This window comes from Dioscorea cayenensis, chromosome 10, assembly GCF_009730915.1.
Source record: "Dioscorea cayenensis subsp. rotundata cultivar TDr96_F1 chromosome 10, TDr96_F1_v2_PseudoChromosome.rev07_lg8_w22 25.fasta, whole genome shotgun sequence".
Lineage (NCBI taxonomy): Eukaryota > Viridiplantae > Streptophyta > Magnoliopsida > Dioscoreales > Dioscoreaceae > Dioscorea > Dioscorea cayenensis.
Genome location: NC_052480.1, coordinates 6,248,185 through 6,259,863, shown reverse-complemented (window position 1 = coordinate 6,259,863; position 11,679 = coordinate 6,248,185). Strand labels below are relative to the sequence as shown.

General features: G+C 34.3%; 1 protein-coding gene across 1 annotated transcript; it reads right to left on the bottom strand.

Moving 5' to 3' along the window:
* Nucleotides 1–1,897: 1,897 nt before the first annotated feature.
* Nucleotides 1,898–3,984, bottom strand: LOC120270249. The gene is made up of 3 exons (XM_039277266.1): nt 3,648–3,984; nt 2,336–2,406; nt 1,898–2,164 (listed from the first exon to the last, which is right to left on the bottom strand). Exons 1-3 carry the CDS (start codon nt 3,982–3,984, stop codon nt 1,898–1,900), a joined length of 675 nt encoding a protein of 224 aa, XP_039133200.1.
* Between the last annotated feature and the right edge of the window lie 7,695 nt (nt 3,985–11,679).

Here is an 11,679-nt window from a genome sequence, read left to right as displayed (position 1 = left end):
GAGGAAAGCAAGATTAAAGGATGAGAAATTCCCTATTTTTCGGAATAAGAATTTTACCCAAAATGAAAGCCTTTTACATCATCTTGCTTCTCTCTACACTTGCCACGTAGCCCTCCACTTTAGCATTTAGCTAATTACTTAAGTACCCTTACTTACTTAACAACCCTTGATACTTGTTAAGAGGTTTTGTAGATTTTCTAATCATTTAGGTTGTAACAGTCCCTCCCCCTTAACTATATCCTTGTCCTCAAGGATTCAATGACTAGATATGTAGGAACTTCTTCTGAATTTCATAATGAAATTCCCAAGTTGCTTCCTCTTTTGATTTGTTTGACCACTACACTAGCACCTTGACATCTGCCTTGTTGTTTCTCTTGACCAATTGCCAATCAAGAATTGCAGTTGACTCCTAATGGTTGTTTCTGTAGACAAAGTAAATTGAGGAAGAATTGCAGACACTGACTGATTCCCCATCTTCTTCTTCAATTGAGAAACATGGAATGTGTTATGTATCTTGGCTTCAATGGGCAATTTAATCTGATAATCCACTTTCCTCATATGCTCTTCTACTTCGAAAGGACCAAAATATTTTGCAACCAACTTGTGATTATCTCTAGCCACAACAGAATGCTTCCTATAGGCTTTCAATTTGATAAAAACTCAATCACCTACTTGGAATTCGCGATCCATCCTCTTTTTATCTACCATTTATTTCATTCTATTCAGAGCTTCATATAAGTTCTCTTTAAGACTCTTTAGGATTGTCTCTCGAGCCGACAAACTTCTATCCATGACTTTAAATTTTGAGCTTCTAGCCATATACAGTAATGCATAGGAGATCCTTTCTCGTACATCACTTCATAGGGGCTAGCTTTAATTGATGAGTGAAAACATGTATTATACCACTACTCTACAAGAAGCAACCATTTCACCCACTCCTTAGGTCTTTCTCCAGTCATACATTTGAAATACTATTCTAGACATCGGTTCACAACCTCAGTTTGCCTATCACTTTGAGGATGATATACTGATGAATAGTGTAATTAAAATCCCAAAAGTTGGAATAGCTCTCTTCAGAATTTGCTTACAAATAATGTATCTCCATTACTAACTATAGAATTTGGCAAACCATGTAATTTGTACACATTGTCCAGGAACAATTGAGCCACCATCAATGCAGTGTAGGGGTGTGCAATAGCATGAAAGTGCTTATTCTTACTCAGCCTATCAACAATCACCATAATTGTACTCTTTCCTCATGAAATTGGCAATCCCTCTATGAAATCCATATTGATTTCTTCTTAAACTCTTTTCGAAATGGACAATGACTTGAGTAAACCCAACGGCAATGTATTTTCACCTTTGTTTTGTTGACAGACATCATACTCTTGTACAAACCTATATACATATGACTGTAAACCCTTCCAATGAAAGAAATTGCTAATCCTTTCCCTTGTTGCCTTCATTCCTGAGTGACCCCCTATAGTGCTGGAATGAAACTCCTTCAACAGTAGTTGTTTTAATTCTTTGTTATTTCCCACCACAATTCTACCTCTCCTTTTGAGTTGATTTTGGTTCTATTCATAATGCGGCTTACAATTGGGATCATTCGTTGCTCAATTAGTTTGCTCAGTTCTAAATCTTTTTCCCAACTCCTTTTTATTTGATTCCAGATTTCATAATTCACCACTAAAATTGTCATTAAATTGAATTCTCTCGACAAGTCATCCGTAATAATATTTTCATACCTCTTCTTATATATGATTTCAAAATCATACCCCATTAGTTTACCCACCTACTTTTGCTGGTTTGGAGTGTTTATCCTTTGTTGCATTATGTACTTCAAACTTTGATGATCTGTCTTGATTTTGAAGTGCTTGCCTAATATATATGGTCTCTATTTTTGCACAGCCATTACCACTGCAAGCATCTCTTTTTCATATATGGATAGCAACAAGTTCTGACCAGATAAAGCTTTGTTCATAAATGCTATAGGCTTTCCTGCTTGTAGTAGCACTTCTCCTACTCCATAATCACTAGCATCTGTCTCTATCACAAACTCCTCACTGAAATTCGGTAAAGCCAATAAAGGTGCACTGATCATCGCCAACTTCAGTCTATTGAATACTACTTCACTATCATCATTCCATCCGAAACTATTTTTCTTCAATAAGTTGGTCAGTGGCTTTGATAGTTCTCAATAACCCCAAATAAATCCTCAATAATAACCCAATAGTCCTAGGAATCCTCTTAATTCCTTTATAAATTTGGGTGTTGGCCATGCTTTAATTGACTCAACCTTTTGGGCGTCCATCTTTGCCCCCTCTTTACTAACCATGTGACCCAAATATTCAATCTTCTTCATAGCAAGGAACACTTGCTTCTCTTGGCATACAACTGATGCTCCTGCAGAATCGGAAACACTGCTTTTAGATGGTTTAAATGTGTCTCCCATTACTTGTTGTACACTAGGATCTCATAAAAAAAGAAAAAAACCAAACACAAACTCCCAGAGATGCACTCTAAAAACATCATTAGTGAGATTTTGAAAAGTAGACGGTGCATTAGTCAAGACAAAAGGTATGACTAGAAATTCATAATGACCGTCAAGGGTTCTGAATACAGTCTTACATATATCTTCTTCCTTCATTCTAATTTGGTGATATCCTAATTTTAAAACCAATTTTGAGAAGAATTCAGCACCCTAAAACTCATCCAGCAACTCTTCTATCAATGGAATAGGGAATTTGTCCTTAATTGTACTTTCATTCACCGCTAGATAATCCATAGACAATCTCCAAATACTGTCTTTTTTTTACCAACACAACCAGTGATGAAAAAGGCGATTACTTGGCCTGATAACCCCCTCGCTAAACATTTCTGCAACTAAGCCTTCCATAACACTTTTTTGGAATGTAGGATATCTGTAAGGTCTTACATTAATCGGATTAGTTCCCTTCCTTAATATGATTTTGTGATCGTGGCTTCTAGTTGGTGGTAAATCTGAAATCTCCATGAAAATGTCTCCATATTTCAATAATAATTGCTTTAGTTGCACATTCTGTTATGTGTCTTGCCTTTGAATTTCAACAGTACTGCATCCTTCATTGCTTTGCACTGCCTGCAGAGACATAATCGAATTGAATATAATTGTGGGGGTAATTGCAATATCTTGGCCAATCCCTTCCCTTGCATTATATGTATTCTAGGCATAGGTGATCCCCTGAGCACTATTTTCTTATGATTTATGCCAAATTCTTTCCTTAACTACTGAAAAATCCCACAGAATTAGGCCCCATTGGACTAGCCACTGAATTCCTAGTGCTATTTGTCATCCATCCAATGGCAATACTAGTAAATATGTTTTCAACTCTTGACCTTGCATCTTCCATCTCAATCTAGCACACATCTGGTCACTCCTTATTGTGTTTCCATCTGCAACAACAACCATCAATGGGGGACAACTGCTCACTTAACAACATAATTTTTTCATTGTGAATTCATCTATGAAGTCGTGAGTACTTCCTGAATCTATCAAAATGTGAACCTTCTGCCAATTCATTGCCCCACAAACTCGCATAGTTCTATAATCAATCAAAGATGGTATCCCAGCCAAAGCATTTAAAGAAATAGTATGTGACAAGGACTCTTCTTCCGCTTGCTCTGCTTCTTCCCCTTGTTATCTTCAATATCTTCTGCTGCCAATACATCTTTTGAATACACCTCCAGTTTATACATTTGTTTACCCTTGTATTGGTGGCCTGAAAAATACTTTTCGTCACATACAAAACACAACCCCTTCCTTCTTTTATCTTCAAGCTCCTTATCAGTTAGTTGTTTATAAGGTCTCATTGCATTACCTTTATAGCCCAGTATATCAGTTTTGTCGCCATTCCTTTTGCTAGCCTCCTTCACCACTGAGGGCGTAAGTAGAAGAGGAGCTGAGTTAGTACTCCTGAATAAATCTGTCGCGCCTATGGGCATTTTCCAACGCACCTTATTTAAGCTTTGCTAGACCAATCACTTGTTGTTTTGATTTGGGTACAAACATTCGAACAATGTGTCGAATTTCCTCTTTCAGGTCTGCTAAGAAACAACTCACCATGTACTCCTCAGACAAGGAAACTCTATTGATTAATCCATCAAACTTGTTTAAAAATTCTGCATCAACCCCAACTGTTTCAAATTCATAAGTTGTTCCATGAAATTATCATGTACTTCACTCCCGAACCTGGTGGTCATAGCAGCCACATACTCCCCCCATTCAACAACTACTCCCGACACCCTACCTTTGATGAAACCTTGGTGCCATTACAGAGCTAGACTTTCCATATGGATAGTAGCTATTTTGACCTTCATTCCCTCTGGGGTCTCATCAATATCAAAGAATTGCTTACATCTAAACAACCATCCTTGCAACCCCTGCCATTCAACTTTGGAAATAGCTAATCTAGGTTGGATTTCCTCGGATTGTCATTCCACCTGATCTTCGAGTAAGCTCTTCAAATTTTCCTCAAGATTTTTAAGTTCTTGATTTTGGTCTCCATGGCTAGATCAGTTCACACTCCACAGATCCGTGATCAATAAGTCTCTGATACCAATTGATACAGATGTTCCAAATTTTTGTAATATGTAACACAAATTACACAACAAAGTGATCCGAACCAAAAGATTTCCTGTAGCCTGCCAATGCAATCTCATAACTGCACCAAACTTTACTAGAAATTAAGATAACATTACTAGATAATCAAACTAACAACAGAGGAGAAGATCAAAGGATCTAGGATCCTAGAGATCAACTCAATTACATGCTAAATAGATGGGAAGAAATCAAGATTAAAGGATGAGAAATTCTCTGTTTTTCATAATGATAATCCTACCCCTAAACAAAAGCTTTTTACATCAGATTCCTTCTCTCTACGCCTTTTATGTAGCCCTATACTTCAGCATTTAGCTAATTACTTAAGTACCCTTACTTAACAACCCTTGATACCTGCTAAGGGGTTTTATAGACTTTCTAATCATTTGAACTGTAACAATTACTTGATAGCATGCGTTTATTTGCTTAAGTTATTTGATTGTTTATTTTTAAGGATGCACACAAAGTCTTTGTTAAAATGTTAATGTTCTTGAAACTTGTTCAATGCCTATTGTATGGCTAAGTGATCTTGTGGTTGGATGTATGGTTGAAGCTTATCATTTGTGCTTATACTTAGTGATTGTTACCTTGACTTGTGTTAATTCTAAATATTTGGAGTAGTTGGTGTACTACAAGGTTCTAATGTTAAAATCCATTCTTATAAATTGATTCTTATGCGTAAGTCTTGATTTCTTGATAGTTACATTTTGTTGTTGCTTTTTATGATTAGGTTATTAAGTGTTGTTTTGTTTAGTTGTGCATTTTAGCCTTATTTTTGGCTCGGTAGGTTAAACCTTTCATGGCCCTTTGTTGGAACTCGAGATATTTTTATTATCTTTTCTATAAACTCCATTGATGGTTGTGTTTAGTAGTTGCGTTCACTCTCTTGTTTTACCTATTGAAAGCTTAAGTAAATCATTAGAAGTCTCACATCTTCGTACATGATGCTCTTTACGGATTACCACCACTTGGATTGGTTTTCATTGTTAGTTGGTAGAAAGTTTCTAAGCAATTAGAGTTACTTTTATGTTTTTAGGACTATTAAAGAAAGATTAGTCTTATCTTCAAGTGTGAGTCAGAGTTTGAAGACCTCCATGTAAGTAATCCACATATAAATTATAAATTATTTTCATTATTAATATATATATATATATCCATTCTTTTTTATCTTGAAACAGTTGGCTAAGTTTCTATATAAATGTGAGATCATGCAATTCTTTGATTATATAGTACGTTATAGTGTCTTTGCTTACATGAGAATTTTGGAAGAGTTTGACATTATAAATTCTCTTATATTATGCTACGTTGGTTTGATAACTTAGCAATATTTTCTATTGGCAATTATTGACAATCTACTTCTTTAAAAATATTGCTTTTGACACATATGGTAAAATTTATTTCGTTATAAACATTCTTAGTCTCCAAATAAGCTATGTATTAGCCTTGTTAATGGCGGTCAACATTAACCATGTCAACATGAATTTTGTGAATTGAAACTATAGTTTCAAACCGGACAGTCAGTGAAACAATAATGGTCTCTGTCTCGGGCCATTAAGGTAAAATAAATGGATTTTGATAATTTTAATGCAGGTGTCACCAAGGTAAAACAATTGGCCTTAGTAAATTTGGGAGACGTATAATCTTGGAATTATGTTATGGAAATATGTTATGTTTGGAATCCATGTCTTCTATTAAACTTTTTGATATAAAGACTTATATTTAATAATTATCTTACCTTGATTTTTTATTCTTAAGAAATCTGTATGTTTTGAAAAAAAAAAAATACTATAAAGAAGCTATGTTTCTGTAAAGAATTATGAATGTGAAACCTATATTTTGATAATTATTATTGCTTGCTAGCATTCGGTACCTATGATTTATGTTCTACTTTTTATATACATATTTATAAATTTTGTTACAATTAATATTGGAATTTGAGCTTTGAACTCTTATGATCCTCAAATATTTTAGTAAATTACTTGCTAGTAGAGATGTCAACGTAGCGGCGATTCATTGGGGGATACATTCCTCGGCTGTGGCCGAGGCCTTAAAAATATACTTCCATCCCCAAACTCAGCCCCGAATCTGAATACGGGGAATTTTTTCCTCCGTCAACGGGGTTTTTCAGGTTCGGGGATTCCCTAGCCCCGATTAATAAATTAAAATATTATTATTTCAAATAAAATTTATAAAATATTTACTAAAAATACCATAAAAATTTTTAATAATTGAGAAACTCATTTACAAATTACGACCTAATACAAAATACTAACATGCACAATCACCAATAAATTATTTATAAAATTTAAAAAAATTTAAAAAATGTAATATAGTTAATATAATTTTAGGATTTAATTTAATTCTTATACTAATGTTAATTTAATTATTAATAATTTTCTAATTAAACAAATAAATATATGGGTATTTTTCAATTTTTATCTAGATATTTATAATATAAAATATTTTATATATAATTTATATTAAATATTTAATATTTCTTGGTTGGGGCCGGAAGGGGAGGATATTCCCCGGCCCGGCCCCGACCCCGACATGGAATTTCCGGCCTCGGCCCCAACTCCTGAAAAAATTCCCCAACCCCGACCTAGATGAAATGGGGAATCGGGTTCCCCATCAAGGCCGGACCCATTGACATCCCTATTTATGGGAGTGTTAAGCTCATAAAATTGTTTTTAATTTCTTACAAATCAGGATTATGTTCTAACGGTAGCTTAACCGATCATCGAGTATTTTTCCGCCCATTATAGCTGAGTGGTTATTTCTGTTTTGGTATAGTCCTTGAACAATGCATTTGAAACTTGTTATAATGTTTATTTGTAATTTGTGGCTATGTTAGATAATTTTTCGCTGTGAGTCGGGTTTTTAGGACTTGCGTATCTGTAATGTTTTCGCCCTACGGGTGTACAACTGTTTGTCAACTGCTAGACCAATTTCAAAGTGTAACACATGCCTGGCCAATCATTAAAGATAGATCATCCACCAACTAATTGTTTCATTAGTGCTATAGTGACTAACTTAACTTTTGATGAGGTAACCCAACTTTAATGGATCCTCTTAGCTGGTCTCTCTATGATGTGCTTTGTTTATTTATGTTCCTTGTGACTTTTTTGCTTTATTTATTTATATAATTTTTTTAATAAAATTATAATTTATCTATTTTTATAAAATAATAATAATAATAATAATAATAATAATAATATACTTTAACTTTTTTTTAACTTCAAATTTCACTCCACTATAAAATATAAAATTTTATGAAATAGTACAGGCATCCAACAAAATCAGGGGAAATTTAGTACACCATATTACTATTCCATCACTCCCGAACCCACTTTCATGGACCCGGGACGTCGACAAACCACTGTACACCTACAAAGCCGAAAACTAAGTAAAACATACAAGGCCCTCAAAACTCGATCCAAAACAAAAACAAAAATCAAACTCAATGGATTGCAAAAATACAAACTTATTCAAATAAAACATAGGCCCACAATAAAAAGGACTTATTACATGCTAATACTCGACGATTGCTTAACGATTCCCACTAAGCTATCCGCCATTCAACTCTACTCTTGATTTGAAAAGATATTAAATAACAAATTATGAGCTTGACAGTAAGCACCCACTAAAAATTATAGGGATCATTTACAAAAATCATAAATTATCAAAATCAAAATCAGAAATCAAATTTATTTCAAATAAACACAGATGTCAAAACTAAGCATATAAGTCCCCCAAACAACTATTGCTAAAACAAAATAACAGAACTCATATATTTACCCTCGGTGATCCGAGCCAGAATATCAGAGCTCATAAGTTTACCCTCAGTGACCCGAGCCAGATTTATCAGAGGCTGTTATTCTTCACCGACGGAAAGCGGTGGGAAACCATAGTGTCTATATCAGAGTACATGTCAACACGGTCAGTGTTTAACCCTCGGTGATAGGGTTATTGCAAAGTTAGTTTGAGGACTACGAGTGCTGTGTCAAAATATTTTATGTTCACAAAACAATAAATTATCAGAATTCATATTGGGCAAAATGCAAGTTATTTGCAGTTAGGGCTGTAAACGAGCTGAGCCGAGCCGAGCTTTGCCTTGTTCAAGCTTGGCTCATTACTATTTAATCGAGCTTGAACTCAAGCCGAGCTTTCTTCGAGCTTCATTTTTTATGTTCAAGCTTGGCTTGTTACTATTTTAACCGAGCTCGAGCTCTAATCGAGCTTCTTTCGAGCTTCATGCTCGAGCTCAACTTGTTAAGAAAATTTGAAGCTTAGACTTAGCTAGCTAACTTGATTAAGGCTTGACTATTTTTTTTATATTTTATTTTTTTATTTAGTAAACTTATTTAATGAATCATTATCAAGTGTGACTCAACTCGATTTGAGTTTGATTATATTAATGATTGTTACAAATAAAATTGTAAATGATACTATAAACGAGCTTTTAATTATACAATAAGCGAGTTCTTCACAAGATTTAATGAGCCGAGTTTGGTGGTGTTCAAGCTTGGCTCGTTTATCTTATGAGCTCATTTAACTTAATGAACTAGTTGACCTGAGCTTTTAATGAGCTTAGCCTTCGAATAGTAGTTTATCTTATAGCCCTATATGTGTAACTCAAATTGACAACAATGACATAGTCACATATACACCTTAATATACATATATTTAATGTAATATATATATATATAAACGAGCTCACAATCGAGCTTATAAACGAGCTTGTTCATGAGCTTGGTCACGAGCTGTGTTCGCGAGCCAAAACGAGCCGAGCTTTTGGCTGCTCAAGCTTGGCTCGTTTATTAATCGAGCTTGAAAATGATGTTCAAGCTTGGCTCGTTAACAATATGAGCTAAACACAAATGAGCCTTTATCGAGCCGAACACCGAGCTACTCACGAACGGCTCGGCTCAAATACACCCCTATTTGCAGTCTCGTGATCCCATTTTTTTTATCATATCAAAATAAACCAGTTATTTTAATCCAAACATGAAATAATTAAAAAATATTAATAATAATTAATCAGAAATAAACTAAAAGATATCTGAAATTCAAAATTGAAATAGTAAATTTTTAGATAAGCTGTCTAAACTTTAGAACTTAAATAATCTGAATTTAAATAGATATTCAAACCTTTCAGATAATTCTAATCCAAAATAAAATGTCACTAACTCGAAATTCCAAATAATTTAAAGTAATTCTGAAAAAAATAATAAATAAATAATTCAAAATATAAATCAAAATGATCAGTATTTTTTCTCAAAAATCCAAAAAGTTCACAAAACGAGAACTTTCAAGTATATACATATAATTTGATTTATATGTGGGATACTTACCTGATTAACGCTACTCCCAAACCTTACACCTTTTGGCATGTCCTATATTTGGGAAGAGATTCTATTAGCTTTCAAATAACAAATCGAGGCTAACAAGCAATAGTATTAAACAAAAAAATTTTTAGAAGGGTACAAATGCAAAAAGTTTAACTATTATTCTATACTCCCAAATATTGATTATTGAGAGGGTACAATAGCAATTACCCACTCTAAAATCCATATCAATAATTCCAACATGATCAATGAGTACTAAAACCCTAATAACTTCACATACACATTTCCAATCACAAATTTCAAAATTCTGAGAAAAATAGACACCTAACACTATGACATATCGAAATTAACACAACTTAGAATACTACACAATTCATAACATTCAATTGAATGTCCAACTATTTCTGCAGGCTTGTAATTCAGACGTATCCCTTTCACATTTCAACAGACAAAAAATAAAAATTAATATTAAAAAAAAGTATGATTTTTGGATTTCCAATTTGACAAACAAGCTAAGAAGTTACGACGATCACGCTTTCCATCGGAGATTGTTGAAAAAGCAACCATTTTCCAGATCAGATCTCTACAACCGAGTGAAGAGCTTCTTAAAACGAATCAAAAACACCAATTTGAACAAAAAAATACGAGAAAAATTTCGAGAAAGCGAGATAAAAAACGAAATCGGAGAACCCTAATCCATAATCAGAAATAAAAAAACACAAGAATTCAACAAAAAGGCCCAATCTATCATCCGAAACGAAAGCAGATCATGGCAAAAACCAGAGCGGAGGTCAAACAAGAATAGAACTCCACCAAATCGAGCGATCCCACGATGCATCCGCGAACTCCCTACTCCACCATCGCGAACTCCCTTTATCCACACATTTGTTCCCCGTTTTCTCCGATCAAATACTCAAAAAAATTAAGAAAAACAAGATTTTGAGGGACGGTTTCAAGGAAAGTAGGAGAATGGAATCAAATCTATAGAAAAAAATCGGAAGAAATTGAGGCAGGAGAAATCGAAGGGGAAGGAGATGAAGAAAGATGAAAACTTGGGTTTTTTTTCTCCTTTTGCGGGTTCGGTGTGTTTATATATATGTGAAAGGGATGAGGTGGAAGCAAGGAGAACGGAGCGCGAGTGGGAGTGACACGTCAGCAAGAGAGGGGTGTTTTTGTAAAAAGGGGTTGCACTTGCCGTGCGGTTAGACGGAAATTGAGGGGAGCTTGATCCATTGCCTTGTTTTCTATTTTTGGATTTATTTTATTTTTTAAATGATCATGATGAATTGAAGGGATGATTTTATTAATAAATTTGTGGTTTATTTCTTATTTTTGAAATATTTGGTTAGACAAAACATGTATGTTCCACAATTAGATCTCTATAATGAAGTAAAACCTAAAGTTTTTATGATCTCACATTACCAATCTTGAGCCATCGATTACCTATCTCGAGGTAACTAATTTTATATGTTATGGGTCCACCACCTTAAAGTTAAGTTTACATTTTTTTTCTCTTTCTAAAACTGTGAGACTTCTCTCTGATTTGTTTCTTAACCTAATTGAACTTCCCATTTTTTAGCCTCGCCATTGACCTCACCGTTAGCCATGTCAAGCCATGCCATCGCCTTAGGTTTGGAGTTTGAAAAGGACATCTAGCAACCCATAAATTCCTCTACTTTGGGTTATCCTCTT

Bases quoted from the DNA above. Each gene is read 5' to 3' on its own strand.
- LOC120270249 (XM_039277266.1), bottom strand. From the start codon at position 3,984: ATGCCCATAGGCGCGACAGATTTATTCAGGAGTACTAACTCAGCTCCT. The intron at 2,407-3,647 runs GTCCTTGTCACA...CCGATTCTGCAG, and splicing joins GCAGAGCAAGCGGAAGAAGA to GAGCATCAGTTGTATGCCAA. The intron at 2,165-2,335 runs GTTAGTAAAGAG...AACTTATTGAAG, and splicing joins TTGAATATTTGGGTCACATG to AAAAATAGTTTCGGATGGAA.